Here is a 20,704-nt window from a genome sequence, read left to right as displayed (position 1 = left end):
TAATTTGAGAACACCTAGTATAAGGTAAGAACAACGGAATTAGTAATAAAAAAAATTATTTCGAACAATTTGGTTCAAACTTCGTTATCAAACTTCTTTTTTTGAAATTACAGATATGAGTAAAAGTTGTCGTCAGAAATTTTTTTTCGATTATCCCCCCTAAGAAAAAAAAGATCTACGCCCTTGGTTCACAAGAGTCGAGAATTGAGAGAAATGTCAAATGTAAACGATGTATGCGCCATCTGAAAAAAACGCGATCCTTGGAAATCAAGTAGGTATAAATCTGAAAAATCTCCCGTTTTGTCTGAAAGTTTTACAGGTATAAGTAGACACCAGGTTTTCTATGCATCTCATCAACTATCAATAACTTTCACCTAAAAAAATTCCTAGCCAAAAAATAACCTTTACTCTTTATTAATATTGTTTTGCATTGGATCGCAGTATTTGAAGATTGCAAAGCTACTAACATTGTTAAATTTGTTATGCATCTTCAACAAGATATAGTAACGTTTTTCAAATCTTATGAAATTTTTTTTTTGGAATTCCAATTAAAAAAAAAAGATTTCCCAAACAACACTTCATATTGCCATATAAGGATAAAATAAAAAAACATGTGAACTGTGTAATAAGATTTATTTGACCAACCAATATTCAAAAAAAAAAAAAAAAGGATATCCTCGAAAAATCTTGAAATAAATACTGGAAAAAACAATCAATCTTTGTAGTATATAAATTACAAATGAAACAACTGCACTGAAAACATTTCCATAGCCATCAAACTAATTTGGTTCATAAATAACAAATAAATTAAGGGGGAAGTATCATAAAAATTAAGTTTTCCAAAAATACCCCATTACATCACAAAAAATCCAGATGTAAATTATTATTTCTCTTTGAATGGACGTTCATCAAAATATATTTCAATATGAAAAATCACTAAAACTGTAATCGAGTAAAATGCTTGACTTGAATATGTACAATTTCAGACTATAAGATAATAAAATCAACAATATAAATTTTCAAAGGGAAAAGTTTATCATATATGTACAAAATGTACACCTAGAGCAAGAACACTTCTACAACTTTTCCTCCCAACAACATTCGACAATTAGTTAACACCACCCAGCAACGTGATTGTTCTCTCTTTGGAATCTGATTCCTCATCATCTTCTTCATCCTGAAAAAATTAAAAATATTAAATCAATGTTTCAATATTGTTACCAAAGAAAGTTACAAAAAATATAGCTAAAAGTCAAACACTTACGTCAAAACCAAAACAGTTCATCATGTCCGTTTGTGTTGAAGGATTGAATTTCTTGTCAGTCTCTGCTTCCTCATCGCTTTCACCTTTAGAAATTCTTCTGGCCGTTTGTAAAGCTTTTATCACATCCTCTCCATTCAGATCTGAAAAAAAAAACAGTTTTATACATATTAGTTGCCTGAATGAGTCCAAATTTATCGAATTAATCAATAAAAAAATAAGCTTTTCTTAAAGATCGAATTGATCCACAAATGATTCCAATAAAGCAAAATGCAATAAAAAATTTTGGAAATAGAACTACAAAATGCTGAAATTCATCACCAACATGGCCGGCCCGAATCCAGTTATGTTATACAGGGCGAGTCTTAAATTTGTACATTCAATTCAACTATTCTACTCAATAGATGTCAAGTTACAATATTGCTTTATAAGTCATCGATTCATGGTCATTATAACAAAGTACTACTCACCATGATCGGGCAAAATACTATCACCGACTATCTCTCCCGATCCTTCTCCCACAACCATGGCTTGTTCATCGCCATCCCCGAGTTGTATCACTTCCAACACAACGTATTGTTGTCCATCTGAGCCTTCCACCGCCATCATATCGATCTCTTCTTCTTCGTTCTCAGAACTCATGCCAGGCATCACCTCTACCTGTTGTCCGTCAATCATCTGGATCTTCTTTTGGCGACCCAACTTGAGCTCCAGCTGTTTCTTTTGGATGCTGGGATCGGGATCGTGGGCAGCCATGTGCCTGATCAGGTTTCCTGAAATTAATCGACATCTTAGGAAAAAACTCGAGAAGAGTTTTTGAGTGCTTGTTCATTCATGATGCTACTGTGATAATAGAGTAGATGACAGATTTTGAAAGGTGACGTAATTTCCGTTTTTGATGTAAGGATTAAATAAACCTTGCCATAACCTTTTATTGTGGATTTTATATCTATCCTGAACGAAGAGTGTCAACAAAATATATTGGGTGATGGTTCACTATCACTAAACTACGAGTAAACAGAGAACAGCCAAATAATGCAAAAATCAATCTATTCGCTAGCAGTAGTAATAAAATTTCAAAACGACACAAAGTAAGGTTATGTCAGACATTGACTAGAGTTTAACCATGGGTATTGTCCGTATATCGCCGAGAATTTCAGAGCGATTACTAGTGGTTTTCAATGTTTCAGGTAACCTGCCTCGTATTTACGGACCGCTTGACACTTGTCATTGGTCAACCAAATTTTTTTTTGACAGAATTTTGGAGGTTATAAGTGGTTGATCTCTTTTAATTTGTAAATAACTAATAGTTCTTAATGGCTCTGAAGCGTATTTAGTTCATAATTCAAATAAAAAAGTTTTTGAGTGTTAAATGTCATAGAAAATGTTCATAAACAATAATCTGAAAATTAAAATGACAACTACCACGCTGAGTGGGCGTGGTTACCGAACCTAACCAGAATAAAAGTACGGTTGCTCTGGTGACAGATAAAAGAAGTTTGAGGAAGCTGTCATCGGTTTTTGAGGAATTTGACATATACGGACCACCAACTCACTAACCATAGTAACCAAGGTGATATATGGACCATACCCCATGTATGTCTATGGTGTTCAGAAAACATGGCAGATTGCTTTATTTCATACTTTTGTTTCATTGAAAATCTTGATGTTTCAAGTGAAATAGAGTAATTTTTTAGAATCCTTCGAAAATTAAGACCATTAATTTCAAGATTCTCAAATACTGTGATCTAGCCGATTCCAACTGATAAAATCTATTACTGATATTACTGAATAACTAACCTTTATGACGGAAAGCCCGGGAACACTCCGGACATTCGTGTGTTTTTTCCTTTGGTACTGGAGGTACATAGTCTGGGTTGTGGTACAAGTTTTCATGACGTTTGAGGAGCTGCCTCTGCCTGAAAGACTGATCGCAATGCGCACACTGGAAAGGCTTTTGATCAGTATGAATCAGCATATGCGATTCTAGATGTCGGGCAGAAATGGTAGCGTAAGTACAAATGTCACACTTGTAGCATTTCTCACCATCGTGAGTTTTGGTATGCAACTGAAACAAAGGAATGATGATTAAACGTTCGTTTTAGAACAAGACGTTTACGAATACGAACGCTACAAACAATGAAAATTCACATACCTTGTAACTGTACCTATCGGGGAATGAATTGCCACATCTCTTACACTTCAACGGTGCATCCGAAGTATGTAGTTTCTGAACGTGGATTCGAAGATCGGTTTTCCTACCACATGTGGCTGGACAAAGTTCACACTGGAATACCGGCTTTTCTCCTACTGAAAAGAGGAAAAATGAGAAAAGAACTAACGAAAAGTCGCACTTGTTCAAGTTCATTTTTGCTGAACACAAAATAACACTTTCAAAATTACGGTTCTCTCCACTGAACTAGATGATAAAATTATACAGGGTGGCCATTTGAAAACGAAACAGACGAGATTACAGACGAAATAAAGTTTTTCGATAGAAATGCTCGGACAGGTCGATTTCTGTTTCGAGGGGGACAACTTAAGATGTAGGTTACGGACGCATAGCGCTTCAACCCTTGCTGCTACAACCCTCACCCCCAATTTTTGAATAGGGAAGAGGGGGTGAGTGATACCTCAATTTAAAGGTATTTTTATACTGATTTCAGCACAGTAATTGTTTTTTCATTTTATGCATTAGTTCTCGAAATATTCATGCGTTAGTTAGCCACAGTCATGGTTCTTTTGAAGCTCAAAATGTCGATTTTTCACAAAACACTACAAGTGCCATGAAAACACTACTTCATTTTCAAATACTTAGTTAAGAATATTTCGAGAACTAATGCATAAAATGAAAAAACAATTACTGTGCTGAAATCAGTATAAAAATACCTTTCAAATGAGGTATCACTCTCCCCATCTTCCCTATTCAAAATTTGGGGGTGAGGGTTGTAGTAGCAAGGGTTGAAGCGCTATGCGTCCGTAACCTACATCTCAAGTTGTCCCCCTCGAAACAGAAATAGACCTGTCCGAGCATTTCTATCGAAAAACTTTATTTCGTCTGTAATCTCGTCTGTTTCGTTTTCAAATGGCCACCCTGTATATTCAAAATGCAAGTATCACAACTCACCATTATGGATCAACTTGTGCGCTTTCAAACTGTTGGACTGTGTGAATTTAGCCGGACACCTATCACATTCATACGGCTTCTCTCCAGTGTGTATTCTGAGATGTCTTTTCAATTTAAATGTATCTGGGCTAGCATAGGTGCAATGAGGGCACTGAAAAGTACGATTAATCAAAATATTGTCAACGTTTCAACCTTGTTCAGTCATCTGCACATCTCTAAAAGGTTCTAGACAACACTATTGCCAACAAACCTAGTTAGGTAGATCAAAAATTCTCACCTGATAAGGTCTCTCTCCGGTGTGACATCTTATATGTCTTTTCAGCTTCGATAGTTCAACACTTGCATAATCACATTCATCACACTTATGTGGCTTTTCGTGGGTGTGGCGGTACCTAACATGCCTAACCAATTCACCTAGAAGGGAAACTTGTTAATCAAATAGATATTCTCAATTTCCACAACAATAATATACCTGAAGTTGTAAAAGCAGCTGAGCAGAATTTGCAACTATGTGGTTTCGTTCCTGTGTGCGTATTCACATGATTTTGTAGAGAAGCTAAAGTTTTAAATCCTCTTTCGCAAACACTACACTTATGTGGTCTTTCTTCAGAATGGGATTTCATATGTCTGGATAATAGATACCTCTTAGAACTAGTGTAATTACAATAGTTGCACATATGAGCCTGAGCAACTACTTGAGATTTTCGTGGAACTATTTTTACGATTTTTGATTTGTCGTCTTCGATATCAGAATCAACAACTTCACCACTTTCTTCAGCTTCATCAAAGTCATACACTAAAAACAAATATAGAAATAGAAATGAAGTCTCATATTTACAAGTTGGTACAAATTAAAGGACAACAAAAAACAAGAGACTAATACCAACCAGCCATATCCTGATCACCATCCCCTTCTCCATCTTTTATATCAGATGGGTCTTGTACAATTAAAACATAACTCATTTCTGCAGATGCATCATCAGAAGGTACTAAAGAGACCCTTTGATAAGTGTCTCCAGTATTAATTAATATATTACCAGATGTTTTCTAAAAAAAAATTAAATCAATATCTAAAGAAAAACAAACACCAAATAAGACTCACATGTTCTGTATCTCCATCAGATTTATCATTTTCAGCATTTATAATATATTCTTCCCTATCGTCATTGCTAGAAGACAATCCAGGGGTGGAAACCACTGTCATAACCGGTTGTGCGTCTCCTTTAGCTTGGAAATAGTAATGACCAGCTTGGTCAACAAAATATGTGCCTTCTTCTTCATCTTCCACATCATCTGTTATAAACAGAAAATGAAATAAATTTTTAGCACTAAAGCAAAGGATTTATAGAACCTAACCTCTTATTTATAAAATATTAGATGAAAATGAAGAATATTATAATATTTGTTGTGATATTTACGGTTCACGAATAGCTTACCGGACACTTGTTGAATAGTTACATCAGAGCCAATTTCTTTTTGAAATCCAGCCAGATATGATTGAATTTCAGTAACATTCTCAGACTGTTCCTCCAATTTCACTTCATTGGGTTGAAAGTGTGCAGCCATCCTGCACTATTTTGCTAAAATCACAAACACTATCAAAAATCCATCAAGGAGAACATAAGCAAAAGTCAATACTGAAGAAAAACAGAATAAGTAAGCCAATAAACATTGACGTAAGCCTTGTGAATTTTATACAATGAGAGATAGACGCCATTTTTCAGTTTATAACGGCTTCGGCAGTAATTTGCACACTGAATGGATAAATTTCGATAATTATGTGAGGATTTAATGAAATTAATTACAAGACGTTTGACAAATAACTTAGGAACTTGTTCGTAGGGGGCATTTCAACAAAAATTCAACGAATTATCACTGAAGGCGCTGTCATCAACGAGTTCAACTGCTTTGAATGCTCCTATATTTCAAGTAATTTATTGTCATATTACCTTTTTTCGTTGATATAAATTACTTTGAGTGTATAAGAAACTGTCAAAAATTCGAAAAATAAGTGAAAAGATAGATGAACATTCTGTAAAATATGAATTTCGAGCGTCACATTTTGTTTCTTACCTTAACTCCAAGATTGTCCTGTGAGGGCGTAGTATCACTAAAATCACCAACTATAAAATGAAATCAGAGATGGCGGCCAAGTCTGACGCCAACCAATTGCGCAGAATCCTGTTCGGTTGTGTATTGAGCGATGTTCTTGTTTTGAATTTTGCCGCGCAGTTAATTAATGGCATCAAACCTGTACGAATTTCCACCAGCGAAGAATTGATTGTATCAGTAAATTTAACTTATGGATCACTTCTTTTAACCTTATAACACGAAAACTGAATCAATTCATCATACTAGATGTAAGTTAAGCCATAGAGTTTTCTCTCTTACTCTTTCAATTCACGGATTCAATTATCCAGATTATTGAACTCAATGGTGCAGGGTAATTCAAGTTTAATGAGAATTTAATAGATTCTGGATATTTACGATGAATATGTGTTAAGCGTTGAGAAACTCTTCAACAATAAATAATTGAAGAATAAAACATTGTCTTTAAGATAAATGAAGCAATCAAAATGAGTATTTTTTTAGGTGTTTCTTTGCCAAATGATATCAATTGGAACAATTAAAATTTCGTGATGTCTTTAAACAAATACCTTAAAATGTGGAATTGTTTATTTTCATTTTAGTATTGTTTCCACTGATAAATCCTCGGAATCTTTCGATATAAAATAATTTATTCGCCTGATATTTTCAGTACATTCATACATTTTTTAGAAACTTACTATACCTAAGCCCGAAATTGAGATATAAATTCTTATAATAGCAGTGAATACAAAATTTTCTACCTTGACATTATAGTCCTCATGGTCTTGGAGTTATGAATTTTTGAAATTCTCATTTTTTTGGATTTTGAAAGGAATGACCTCCGCTGCTAAATATAAAAATTATTTCCAATTGTATGTTTTGTGAGTCAATTTGAAGTGTTTTTGATAATTAAATAATTAATTCAACAATGACATCAAAATATTTTAATATTCAACAACCAAAGTCAATATAAATATATATTCAAAAAATGCATAGTAAAAAATGTATAACATGGTTTAGGCAAAATTGAAAATAAAATTGAACCGAAGGAGTAAATAATCTTTATCACCTACAAATTTTCAATCACATGTCTGAGGAATGTTTAGGACTGGAATGTTACATGTACGATTGATCTACCACCGTTTTGTTATCTACACTATAATTTGAATCCCCTTCAACATCTCATTTGAAGTATAGAAATATTTACAATATGTCAGTCTGGCGCCATTCAGTTCCACTAGTCTACAAACTGACAAAATAAGTATAACAAAGCATAAATAATATTCCTCACAACCACTACTATAGGTTCAACCCTGTATTCAATTTTATCTGGCGCCAAATCTAACTGCTATAGCTATAGCGCACCACTTCCCCTATCAGGCGAAAGCTGTTGATTATTGTTTGAGGTTATGAGATACAGAACAGCAGCTATAACGATAATTAGTAGAGAAATTTGTATGTACATCATGGATTTGATGCTCTGATGGAGTTCTAATTGATTTCGTCTTATATCTTGTAAAGTGGCAGTAACTTTTCCTAAATTTGGTTCGACTTCGGAAGATATGTGCGGTGCAGATCCATTTTTGATTGCTTCTGCCACCGGTGCACATCTCAGGTGAATTTGGTTCTCTTTCTTGGCAGAAGTTGTCTGAAAAAGATCAGATGAATCAGTTGGGTTATGATTTTGAAATGATTGAGGAGATAGAAATTTATGTTTTCTAATTTCCTAACCTAACATAACCCAACCTAATTTCTAATATTGTCAAAAATATTACCTTCCAAATATTGCTGATTTCTTCGCTAGTCAATTCTGCACTGTCTACAATGGAGCTAAGAATGAGAAATTTGTCTTTAGAAATGCTGCTGGTCCTATAGCCTGCCAGAAGACAAATATTAACTGCAACTTTTGAACCAGGTGTTAAAATTCCAATACCTGGTCTCACCCTAAATTTTTCAGGGGCAGTGGTTTTTACCTGAAAAAATCAATACATACAATACAGAACAAACTACATAACGTCATAGAAATTCACAATAAAGGACTTAATACAAAAAAAAATTCATTCACGAGAAGGGAACTTTCATGATACTTTCAAAATATTAGTTTGGATCAATGAGAAGAAAATCTTCTCTTTCCTTTTTCTCACCTTATAGGATACATCAGAGGTAGAAATGTTTTGCAGTACCAAGTTGCAAATGTATTCATTGTCCAGATCTTTGTTGAACTTGAGTAATCCTTCTGGACTGACAACTCTGAGAAGAGCTCCATCTGAAAATTTTCAAGGATCAAAGATTCAGCAATTTCCATGTTTTTTTTTTTTTGAAAAAATATTGTTGATTAATGACATTTGAAAAAAATCCTATACATTTTGGATTTGAGTTCATCGATTGACTTCATTCAGTTGCTTATTCTATAAAAAAGTAGATTTGCTTGAAAACAGTAAGAAAACCACTACGAATTAAATATGCTGTGTTATTTACACTATGGTTTATTATTTTTTTATTCAATGCGAAATATTTTGACTCCTGAAAAAAAAACGAAAGTATCGACGAAAAATAATTTTAAAGAATATCCAATGGCGAGATTCGAACCCGAAAAATTGTAGAAAATTCATAACTCTGAAACTATAACACCAAGGACTTTCTGGTAAAGAAGATTAAATTTGGAAACATCCTAGCAATGCATGTTTTCAAAGACATTATTGGGTTGTGTTAGAGGAACGGATATGTTAATTTTTTTAATTTTGATTTTTGAATTCTACACATTCCAAAACGTGAACTGTACAAATTTCTGGGGGAAAAATGTTTTTTTCTTCGACCGATTCCAAATCAAGAAATGATGTGAAGTCAGGAGCTTTTAAGCGCTCGTCATTTGTATCCTTGGAGATCACAACACTAAGTGATCGACATGAAACTTCGCACTTAGCTTGAAATTGTCATTCTACATCTAAATGCCAACTTTCAACTCGATCAAAGCTGTAGTTTAATCAAAATGATTCTGAGGGGACAACACAATAACATTGTAAACTGGGAGTTACTGAATAATACGAATCAGTATGATTTTTTTCGGGCCACCCTGTATATGTTCCGTGATCATCTTGTATTTCTGGAAATCAATATCAACAACAAAGATGTTGGATATTATTGAAAAGATAAATGTACACTCAATCGATTATTTTTTGCAATTAATTATTGCCTTAGATTTCTAATCTCTATCTTCCAATCTTGTTTTCAATTCCTAGAAAAATAACTCTGCAATGCAATTAACAGAAACAATCCGTTCTTTGTGTTGTATGAATAATAAGTTGACTATCCATATTTTTTTCTGTATTTAGTACGAATTATTTTCGTAATATGTATTATGAATATTAATAAAAAAAATTCGATTGGAAACTGTTCGATTGTAAAGCTCTGAACCATAAGAGAGAGAGAGAGTGGATATAGCGCAAAAAAATCACGCGAGGGTCCAAGGTGATACCGCCAACGGTACATACGTGTTTTAACGTTAGTTATGATAAATGTTTCGTGAAACTTACCTTCTCCAGAAACGGTAATAGCACTCCCTACGTCTGACATTTGTGTGCCATCGTCGAAACGGACCTGAGACAAAATTATTGATTACTAGATGGCAGTGCCCAAGACGCAGCCTCAATTTGCTGTACGGTATACAGGGTGTTCCAACGAAAATTTGACGATTCTGAACTCACGAGCACGTCACGGTTTTCGTATGGAAAAAATGAAATAATAAATATCGATAAAAACTGTTGATTAAAATTGAAGCGGTGAGATTCGAACCCGGGATTGTTTGGCCGGTAATCTTAAGAAAACAGTCAACAATTGATAAATCAAAAACTATAGACGCTATAACTTGCAATAAAGAATATTATATTGGGTATCACTGAAGCAATATAACAGGCCAATTGAAAAGTCCCCTGTCTACCATAGTAAAACACATTTTTTTGGCAAAATTTGATTTTATTATTCAACATAGTTGCCTTCGAGGGCGATACAGCGATTATATCGATCTTCCAATTTTTCGATATCATTTTTGTAGTACGTTTTGTCCTTCGCATCAAAATAGGCCTCAGTTTCGGAGACTTCTTCTTCATGGGCGCTAATTTTCATTCTTTTGAGGTCTGAGAACAGGAAAAAGTCGCTGGAGGCCAGATCTGGCGAATACGGTGGATGCAGAAGCAATTCGAAGCCCAATTCATGCAATTTTGTCATTATTTTGTGACACGGCGCATTGTCTTGATGAAATAGCACATTTTTTTCTTCAAATGGGGCCGTTTTTTAACGATTTCATCCTTTAAACGATCCAAAACGCTATACAATAATCGCTGCTGATGGTCTGGCCATTTTAGAGCTCGCGAGGCACCCATTTTGCACACAGCTTCCTCATGTACAAATATTCGTGAGTGATATGATGTACACGTTCAGATGATATCTTCACAATGTCTCGATCAACTTCACTTTACGGTAATTCACAATTATTTTGTGAACTTTTTTGATTTTTTCGTCGGTGACAGCCTCTTTTGGGCGTCCACAGCGTTCGCCGTCTTCGGTGCTCATTTCAACACCTTTAAACTTAACATACCAATCAGTGATGGTTGATTTTCCTGATGCAGACCCCGGAAACCATTTATCAAGCCAAGATTTTGCTTCAACTGTATATTTTATACAAAAAGCAATATTTATCAGCACACGAAATTCTTTATTTTCAATCTTTTTTCAAATAACAAAAGTAGCTACAATCACAACGCAATATCTCACAAAATAATGGTCGGACTGCTGTCAAATTTTGACACGTATCGTTTGAAGGTTGGTACTAACTAAAAATCATATGGATTTAATGCTAGCACCGCCATCCGTGCATCAGACCGGGGACTTTTCAATTGGCCTAATATGTTGTTTTCCATTTCATGATTATATGTTATTACATTCCTGGAAAATTAATTTGGTTTCTCGATATTTTGCCTTCGAAATTCATTGATCGTATTCTGGAGCTAGGATAATAAATACTATATAATAAGTTAATAACCAATTGTTGTTCAAAATTTTTGTGTTGCAAACTGAAAGGTTTTTTCTGTTTTTGGATTTTACACATGGTAAAAATTTCCAGGGGGCAAAATTCACTATCCCTGAATTACCTCAGGAAATATTATACTGAGAAATTTGTTCCTCCGACTTCAGAGCTTTTCTCGGCAACTATAAATTTGACGAGGCGTTGATCTAATTATAAAGATGATTCATTGATTTTGAAGACAAAAAATTCAACGAATCAAATTAGAAAAACTTTTTTTTTTGTTACTAGACGATATACAAACATAAAACAGAAATCGTACACTGATTATGGATCCGTGATCAAATTCAATTATGTCTGTCCGGCTGTAAACGCTCTCGAATGAAAACATCCTAAAAACTTGTAATTTCAGGGTAGGTTCGGATATCAAATGCCGCAGTTAAGCTTGTTAATCGAGAAAATCCGACTATGGGTTCCGTAAATACGAACGTTCGAATTTCAAATAATTTCAATAATTTCAAAACTACAAATTCGATAGAGATGAAATCTTGCATATTTTAATTTGATTTTAGCCTTTGAAATTCATGAATCAGCTTATCAGAATGAAATAATATAAATGCAATCGATTTTTTATTTTAGCTAAAGCTTTAGACAGTTGACACAATTTTTCAATTCAATTATTGCATTCTAACCATTTCAAAACATGCACTTGGAAATATTCAAGGAGGTGTTACAAAATTTTTTTTTTGAACGAAAGGTTGGAAATAATTAAAATAGATGTTCCAGCCCTGAAGTTTTCTACCCCTTAAAACGTATCGATCTGAATCTTTGTTGAAATGTATTTCGATTGATGAATTCAATTTTAATATTTTCTTCTTACCTTCCTGTTATTGTTGTAATTAACTACTTCTTCCTTAGCTGGACTTTCTGATACAAAACTGAAGGAGTAGTTGTCTTCACCACCCCAACAAACCAATGCTTGATCCAAAGGAACCCAGTCCTTCAAATCCGATCTAGATACAAATTTAATTTTCTTCACAGCTTTTTCAGGCAACCAACTTTTTATCACTTTAAAGGCAGCTAAACAAAAAGTATCCATATCAGTTGTTAAAAAAGTCCGGAACGAATATATTGTAGTAATTGGGGAAAAAGCATTATTGTTCTAATAAACTCAAATAATAGTAATTAACAAAATTTGTTTCTGACTTTATCGATGGTAGAAGAACCTTAGTGATCATAAGTATCACTGGGGTGAAAAAAATTTTTCATACTGTAAATAGTTCCATGTAAAATTCAATTTTTTCATACTAATCCGGTGTTGAAAATTGGTTAGGATTTTCAGAATGTGTTGTAATTTTCAGCATTTCTGAATATACAGGCAGCGTGCAAAAAGTAGAACTTCTTGCAAGAATATAGTATTAAATACAGAAAAATAAAAATGTTAAGGAGTAATTTATTCAAGTTTTTATTCATTTAGTATATTAATGCTTAACTTTGGGAATAGGATAATTACTGGATTAAATTTACAAAAAAGTAAACGACAGATTTGATGAGAAATGCAGAACATTACAGTTTAGGAGCTACATAATAGATTTGAGATATCTTAATTTGTTCTTCATCCTGAAATTCAATGAAAGCAATGAAATTACATGAACAATAAGTATTGTAGTGACTCTGTGCAATGCTTCTCTAAAGAATCGATAAAAATTCATTAGACTCTTAAACTCAAATTCAATAAATGCTTTATAAGTTTATTATTCATGGACTTGAATTTTGAAATAACATTCATAATTACTATTGAAATGAATATTGCAAGGAATTCTTCAGAATTGATTTTCCAAATTGAAATTTCACCAAATTTATTTCATGAAGATATCATTCATTGATAAAACAAAAAATCTGAACGATGATAACAAATTTCGCTAAAATAATATAGCCAATTAATTACTTATCTCTAGAAACTGATAAACAGGTTATGGATAACAGTTTCTGATGAAGTTTAACAGATTACTTATCTGAATAGAATTCAGAATTACTTACCACTTAATATCCAAGGCATTTCAAAAACTATTACATAATTTAAAAAATAAGGATAATAATCCTTGAAAAGACCTATCAAATATTTGGTAAAATCTAAGTCCATATTTGATAGACCACATTTTTCCATATCAAAAAATAGAGTTATTTGTTTTCCATTTGTTTGCCTAAAATTACAGATATTTAAGAAAATTGTAGATCATTTAGTATGAGTGTGTACCTCTCTAATCTTTCCATCCAGTAGAGTACACATCTTCTGATATCATTACCATCAAACTGATTTTTCACATACTTTTTACATCTAAATATCAGAAGTGTAGCACCATCAATATCTGTACCCCTTGGAAAAAATCCTCCAAGTATCAAAATATCCATTTTGATATTTTTTTCACTAATATCTGAAAAATTATAATTCTTTATGTCTTTTTAAACTCAAGTACAATTCAATATCTTTTATGAACCACAATTTATATGGGTTTCTTATACCTCTAATTTGAGAAATTTAATTCAAAATAATTACCACTGACAGAATTTTCTTTTCTCCATTCCAATACATTCCAAAGCATTTGAATACTTTCATTTTGATTCATTTCATTATGCTTCAGAAATCTACGAACCCAATTATCATCAGTTTTTAATCGATGTAAATCTTTAGGGTGAACAGCTAAAAAAAATTAATTAATAATAAATAGAAAAAAATGTATTTTGAAATACCATCTTCCCCAGCAGAGTTGATTTTTTCAAGAACTGATTTTCTAAGAGAATTTATATCATCTATTGTGGGTTCCATTTCTGATTATTTGGTTAATTTATTGATAAACTAAGAGACTTGTTATGCACAGGCACAGGGGAATTGGAAATTGGAATCAAATTGGAAGAAAGGGAAAGTATTTTATCAATCTATAAGTGAACTCTGAACAGGAATAATCGATAATAGCCTTGAAATGTATATTCAAATTTTTTCTGAAATCGAGACCTTTCAAATAATTCAAATTCGAATCCAAATAAAACAAAATTAAAAATAAGACAGAGCTCCAACTAATTTGTAGATGATATTTTTTGACATTTCAGTTTTTAAAGTTCAACCTCAAATATGATATTATTCGTTCGAAATATATTGAAAAAAAAAATAATTAACTTTATGTGATCTTTATATACTTTATGTATTAAAATTTATATATTTCACACATTAAATAAATAGAAAATTAATGAATAAAGTACATGGATATTATTTTTTTCGAACTGTTGGCACCAATGATGATAAGGTTCATTTTTTGATAGGTAAATCTGAAATATATGGCAACCTTTAACCAGCTATGTATTGTAAAGTAAACAAATCAGAAAGTTGATTTATTATTGAAAGAATAATATCCACGTACCTTCTTTACATAGTGTAATTAAAATTGATCTTTGAGCTCTAATATTGCTTCTTAGATTTATCGTTCTCCATTCTCAGTAACACTATTAAAATGTTTGACTTTATTATTTATTTAATTATTATTTATATATTGGTTTATATTATAGTGTTTCTCTTATTGGATTGTGACCTAGAAACCGGATTTTATGATAGATTTGGAAAGCCAATAGGTAATCGGTTTCGACAAAAAATTGTTAATTTCTTTCAAATTGAAAAATTTCAGGACATCTTAGAGGGAAAGTTGTATTTATTACTGGAGCCTCAAGTGGAATTGGAGAACATACAGCTATAGCACTAGCCAAAAATAGTGTTAAGCTAGTTCTGGTAGCTAGACGAAGAGAAGAACTAGAAAGGGTGAAAAGGGCTTGTATAGGTGAGTTTAAGCTCTTCAAACATAGGCAATATTGAAACGACTATTAATTTTTTTGTTTTAACTCTAATATCTCCTAATATAATTTATAGAAGCTTCAAAAAATCAACTGACCCAAAATGATATTCTTGTCATACCAATGGATGTTACTGATTTATCCTTACACAAAAAAAACTGGGACTATGCAGTTAGGCATTTTGGTAAAGTTGATATTCTTTTGAATAATGCTGGAAGATCTCAAAGAGCTGTATTTGAAACAATTGATATGGGTGTGGATCGTCAAATGTTTGAACTGAATACTTTTTCAATTGTTAACTTGACCAGGATAGCTGTAAATTATTTCAATACTGTCGGAGGAGGACATATTGCTGTAGTTACAAGTATCGCTGGTATTGTAGGTGTTCCTTATTCGGCTACCTACAATGGAACAAAACATGCAATTCACGTATGTTATCAATAAATATTTATATAATAAATTATGTATATTTGAATATTTTGTAGGGTTATATGAATGCTTTGAGAGCTGAAAAAACTGGAAGAGGCCTTTCTGTTTCAATAATTTGCCCAGGACCTATATTCACAAACTTTTTGTCTGAAAGTTTCACTAACACTGTTGGTCAGGTGGGAAAAAAATTGTCTTTTTAGTTATTTCCTATACTTGTTTCATTCATTCTTTTGTTTTCAAATGTGATTTTTCAGAAATATGGCAAAAATGTGCAATCAACAGATAGAAGAATGACTGCTGAAAGATGTGGGCATCTGTGCGCAGTTGCTTTAGCTAACAAAATACGAGAATCTTGGGTTGCCCTACCTCCTATAGTATTGTTTACATATTTCGCAGTTTATTTTCCAGTTTCATATAATTTGTAAGTTATGAGTTATTCTAAATATTTAATTTATGTTAACTTCTCAAAATACTACTTTTTTTACAGCCTTCTGAAAACTTTGGGACCTGAAAGATTATTCAAATTGAGGGATACCCAAGAATTTACCTTACAAGAGGTACAAGTCATTTAAATTTCAAATGCAAATGTACTGCTGGGTTGCTTTACTAAGTTTTATTTTTTATAGAACAGCTTAATTATTTGCTATTTAAAACTTTCAATCCTGAAATTTATCATGAAGCCAAAAATAATTTCTGGAGCAGAACATCACTTAACATGATTTTTTTTAGTTGAATTGTGATATCGTAGCCAAATATAATTAATATCGGTAAATGTGAATGAGTTTTTCATATTATTAATGAGAGACAATTCAACTAGATCGGTAGTTTCAACCAAATGCAGTACACATTATTATAATTTCTCAGGTTGAAAATTGGTATTATTTTTCATGATTTATAAAATTGTGTTCAGAGATTTTTTATATTTATGAATTGAATTTTTTTCCATACAAAAAGTTCATAAATTAATCTTTCTATATTCGCCAGTCTGCTTTAGTATACCGATAATGTATGAATTTTTGATAAGTATTGTTAGCTTTAATATGGTGACATTTCTTCCATATCCATTAGTTTGCTTTGCATGCTTAATTGCGTTAATCTATAGTTTTCTTTCATTCTGATCAAGTTTCTTTTCAGGGCTATAGTAAATCACGAAAGGAGTAGGGGTGAAGGGTACTTAAGTTTTAACATTTCATCTTTAACTAACTTTCTTGTATCTATCTTGAGTCTTCCAAATGTTTTTGGAAAATTTTGGTTGAGGTGCCATAAGATTATTCAAAACATCTAAATAGGTATCGAGTTAAAATTCACCAAATTCTCTCTTACTTTTTATTAACATCATTTTTAATCTTTGGCTAGACTCTTATTTGCTGTAATATTTTTAGCAAAATGATATTCAATTCATTCTCAAAAGTTATATTGTTAATTATTCTTATTACAAGAATTTTTCCTTCAAATATACGAAAATAATAAGCAGCTAAGAGCAAGTAATATTTATATTTTGTTTACTGATAACTATTATTTCAGAATTATGTGTTTTTAGGTCAATTTGAAAATTATTTTTTCGTAATATACCTATTTTCTCAAATTTTTAGACACATGACTACCAAACATTTGACAAAAGACAAACAGTGACTAATATGGTGACTTACTCGAAGAAACAAGACAGACAACGTTGACTGATCTTTATATTAAAAATATTAGGTTAAAAACTTTATGAATGGGAAATATATATTGTTATTGTTAGAAATGTATTATATTTATGTAATCTATGAAGTTTTATTGAAATAAATTATTATGGAGTTTTACAAGTCTTGTATTAATATAATACCCACTGTTGTTATAATTGTTGATGGAAGTGTGAAACCTCTCATCAAATGGTCAAAACCTGATATTCTTTTCGTGTTTTTTAGTAAATTTTTTTGTTAACTATTAATTAGATATTCTGAATTTCTGGAAATTATTGGAGAGATAAAATTCAAAAATATGGAAACATATTTAATTACTTTTCTTTATTTGAATTTTCCAGTATTTTCAAATGTTCTTTCCTTTTATCTTTTCCTCTTTGAATGGCTTTCTTAAATAAATTACAGTATAATTGAATGGCCTTCGGTGTATCGTCATTTCCAGGTACCGGATATGTTATTAAATTTGGATTACAATTTGAATCAACTATTCCGATGGTTGCAATTCCCATTTTAGCTGAGTCTCTGACTGCTGTATGTTGTACCAAAACATCATTCATTGTATTGAAAAATATACATAAATCAGGCAATCTTGTAACTGCACCAAATTGCTTAGTTGCATTGGTAAATATTCCTCCTCTCCAGAATCTATAATATCAACAGTTAATTGGAGAAAATATTTTGTTTCCTCAATTTTACCTTGTATGGGCAAATTCTCCACATTCCAAAGCGGTTTTTTCAACTAGGTGGGAATTTTGGGCCCCTTTCAAAAAGAATAGTATTATTCCATCCCTATATGCTATATGAGCAGCAATGTTCAAAGCTCTTCTTAAATAATCTGCAGTTAAGTTCAAATCAAATATAATATGACCTAATCTGCTGCCATATATATAAGGTAACATTCGATTATCCAAGGAGCCTTCTTTATGTCCATAATGCACCCTTGCTTCAAACAAATCTTTTACCGTGAATAAATTATGAACATGAAAGTAATCGGGATGTTTCAATACATTCTCATCTAATTTTGTCATCTCATTCTCATTGATAGACTCTGAAAATTATCAATTAGAGTTAAAAATTCATAATATTTGGTTGTTTCCTACCAACTGCCTCTGTCTGTGGGGCAAGTGAAAATAATCTACTTCCCTTCAAAAAAGTCTTATGATTTAAAAGTTTTCTTGTAGATCTCAAAAAGTTCATGATTGCAGTGATTTAAATTAATGAGAATTAAACATTCATTATTCAACGAAAATGTATCCGCGAAATAGGTTTGCAATAGGGCATTCCAAATCACGTGACCCAATATGGCGTTTGCCTACTACGCCATGTTTGTCTGTTGGCGCCAATATTCAAATCATCAGGGTCATTTTCCTTTTTTATCATAGATATTGGTATGGTATCTTTAAAAATATTGAATTTATTTTTTAACATGCCAATTGTTCTTTCCACATGTATTCTTACATGAGCTATATGTCTTGTAGTCTCAATATCCAGAGGATGTAACTGCTTTTTACCCTTCGGGAAGGCAGGGATAACCAATTTACTTTGTAAAACTCCTAAAGTTTCTTTTATCAAGAAACCCCTATCAGCTAAAACAATATCCCCAGGGATATGATTTAAAAAACCACTGTTCTCAACAATTTGTTTGTCTGAGGTACGCCCACCCCATGCCTTACTAATATAGCTTACTGTACCTTGTGGTGTAATTCCTATTAAAAATTTTACAGTGTTGTGGTGTTTATAATGTGACCAGCATTGCATCTGTGTTTTTAAAGACGCGGGTTTTTCAATAAAAACTTCAAAACAATCTAAAATGATGGTTGTTTTATCTTGAAATGCTTCTTGGAAACAAGATGGTATATTTTTGGAGGCCACTGAAGGCTCAGGCCATATTATTAACTGCTGTAATGTTTTATGGAGAATATCTATGACCTTTTCAAAATATGTTGAAGCAGTTGATCGGGAAATTTTAAAATGAAAGGCTAAGTCTCGAAAATGTAAATTTAATCTTAACTTAATTAGAGTTAATATTAACAGATTGAAAGAACTGAGAGCAGTAATAGTTGTTGTGGGAATATAATCTTCTATAATCTTATATAATATACCTTCTACAAAAGTATACGAAAAACCTGTATAGTAAATCCATTTGATATCATTACTAGGATCGTCTCTGAGACCAAATGGCGATGTGTCAATTTTTTTTTCAAGTCTTTCTATCGTTTTTGAGGCAAAACTCAATTGGTCGAATTTTAAAGTTAATTCTTCCATAGTAATGTCCGTCTGAGATGCAACCCCAGTATCGAAGTTACTACCATGGTCTGGGGCCTCTGAATTAAGTTCGACATCAATATCTGCGTGTTCAATCTGCAAAAAAAAAAGTGTTTATTTCCTTTGGAAAGAATGATATAAACGTGTTGATTGTATTACTTACGCTCAATTTCCTCTGTTTATCAAATCTTCCTTTCCTCTCAACATCAGCCTGTTTCCTATGAGATTTGTGCCCCATTTTCTGTGATGGAACCCAATCCGGATGATTTTCATCTTCCAAAGCAGCAGGTTTTCCTAGAGGCAATTCAGACTGGTGTAAAATACTTTTAATGTAAATATCATTATAACACTTGGCCACTTAGGTTGATTTCAACTATATCACTTACAAGTTAAAAATGTTTACTGCAGACTCTCTGATTCTTTAGTTTCGATTCAGTAAGATCGTCCCTCTTAATTGCTGCTATCCATAGTGCCCTACGCCTTTCAGACAATTCGTTTTTATCCGTAAGAAACCTGTGGCTTAAAACCGCAGGCACTGAAAAGAATTTTACATCATCCCTGTTGAAACGACTTCTACAATCAACTACAAGGCATGTCAAAGGCATTTTTTCGTGAGAATACCACTAATAAGCTCTAAACAATATAAAAATCATTTGATGCAGTCACGAAAACAAAAATCTCACAACTTTAAGATCAACTTATAACAGAACAATATGAAAACTCAATGACAACAAAACAATGTTTATAAACATTGGCCTACAGCCGCCATATTTGACAGGTCATTGGAATGCCTTATACGCTGAAATTGAGGTTATATTGTATTTACCACAGCTGACAATAGTTAAACTGATAATGCTATAGCAAAAGATCTAATTATTATGAAAACAATTGTATTGAATTTATTTCAACTAGGTGAGTTGTTCCAATCCTGACTGGAATAAATTGAACTCAAATTATTGAAATTTTTTTATTAGACTGGCAACAATGAC

General features: G+C 32.3%; 5 protein-coding genes across 12 annotated transcripts; 1 reads left to right on the top strand and 4 right to left on the bottom strand.

Moving 5' to 3' along the window:
- Positions 1-616: 616 nt before the first annotated feature.
- Positions 617-6,712, bottom strand: LOC123673139 (transcriptional repressor CTCF-like). 4 transcript variants are annotated; one of them, XM_045607579.1, is made up of 12 exons: positions 6,462-6,712; positions 5,825-5,968; positions 5,491-5,681; positions 5,276-5,435; positions 4,861-5,184; positions 4,666-4,802; positions 4,389-4,539; positions 3,417-3,571; positions 3,062-3,329; positions 1,732-2,034; positions 1,265-1,404; positions 617-1,177 (listed from the first exon to the last, which is right to left on the bottom strand). In XM_045607579.1, the coding sequence occupies exons 2-12, from the start codon at positions 5,952-5,954 to the stop codon at positions 1,109-1,111; spliced, it is 2,028 nt and encodes a 675-aa protein (XP_045463535.1). In that variant the 5' UTR covers positions 5,955-5,968; positions 6,462-6,712; the 3' UTR covers positions 617-1,108. The 4 variants fall into 4 exon arrangements, with proteins under 4 accessions (XP_045463535.1, XP_045463536.1, XP_045463534.1 ...); XM_045607580.1 differs by having other exon boundaries at positions 5,825-5,970; positions 6,339-6,467; XM_045607578.1 differs by lacking the exon at positions 6,462-6,712 and having other exon boundaries at positions 5,825-6,253.
- Positions 6,713-7,405: 693 nt separating this feature from the next.
- Positions 7,406-14,592, bottom strand: LOC123673142 (motile sperm domain-containing protein 2-like). Its single transcript, XM_045607584.1, has 9 exons — positions 14,248-14,592; positions 14,054-14,197; positions 13,754-13,931; positions 13,537-13,700; positions 12,377-12,576; positions 10,010-10,073; positions 8,621-8,742; positions 8,252-8,449; positions 7,406-8,124 (listed from the first exon to the last, which is right to left on the bottom strand). Exons 1-9 carry the CDS (start codon positions 14,321-14,323, stop codon positions 7,831-7,833), a joined length of 1,440 nt encoding a protein of 479 aa, XP_045463540.1. The 5' UTR covers positions 14,324-14,592; the 3' UTR covers positions 7,406-7,830.
- A 134-nt stretch (positions 14,593-14,726) lies between these two features.
- LOC123673143 (dehydrogenase/reductase SDR family member 7) lies at positions 14,727-17,570 on the top strand. 5 transcript variants are annotated; one of them, XM_045607585.1, is made up of 8 exons: positions 14,727-14,814; positions 15,058-15,120; positions 15,174-15,323; positions 15,413-15,765; positions 15,822-15,941; positions 16,020-16,186; positions 16,253-16,322; positions 17,358-17,570. In XM_045607585.1, exons 1-8 carry the CDS (start codon positions 14,742-14,744, stop codon positions 17,439-17,441), a joined length of 1,080 nt encoding a protein of 359 aa, XP_045463541.1. In that variant the 5' UTR covers positions 14,727-14,741; the 3' UTR covers positions 17,442-17,570. The 5 variants fall into 5 exon arrangements, with proteins under 5 accessions (XP_045463541.1, XP_045463543.1, XP_045463544.1 ...); XM_045607587.1 differs by having other exon boundaries at positions 16,900-17,570; XM_045607588.1 differs by having other exon boundaries at positions 16,253-17,570.
- Positions 17,571-17,747: 177 nt separating this feature from the next.
- On the bottom strand, positions 17,748-20,653 carry LOC123673144 (28S ribosomal protein S2, mitochondrial). Its single transcript, XM_045607590.1, has 4 exons — positions 20,513-20,653; positions 18,551-18,725; positions 18,147-18,498; positions 17,748-18,095 (listed from the first exon to the last, which is right to left on the bottom strand). Exons 2-4 carry the CDS (start codon positions 18,645-18,647, stop codon positions 17,765-17,767), a joined length of 780 nt encoding a protein of 259 aa, XP_045463546.1. The 5' UTR covers positions 18,648-18,725; positions 20,513-20,653; the 3' UTR covers positions 17,748-17,764.
- LOC123672128 lies at positions 18,738-20,512 on the bottom strand. The gene is made up of 3 exons (XM_045606118.1): positions 20,102-20,512; positions 19,879-20,009; positions 18,738-19,811 (listed from the first exon to the last, which is right to left on the bottom strand). Exons 2-3 carry the CDS (start codon positions 19,951-19,953, stop codon positions 18,738-18,740), a joined length of 1,149 nt encoding a protein of 382 aa, XP_045462074.1. The 5' UTR covers positions 19,954-20,009; positions 20,102-20,512.
- Positions 20,654-20,704: the final 51 nt, after the last annotated feature.

Source organism: Harmonia axyridis, chromosome 2 (genome assembly GCF_914767665.1).
Source record: "Harmonia axyridis chromosome 2, icHarAxyr1.1, whole genome shotgun sequence".
NCBI classification, from domain to species: Eukaryota; Metazoa; Arthropoda; class Insecta; order Coleoptera; family Coccinellidae; genus Harmonia; species Harmonia axyridis.
The sequence above is the reverse complement of the archived record's forward strand: the minus strand, read 5'-3'. Positions and strand labels throughout refer to the sequence as shown.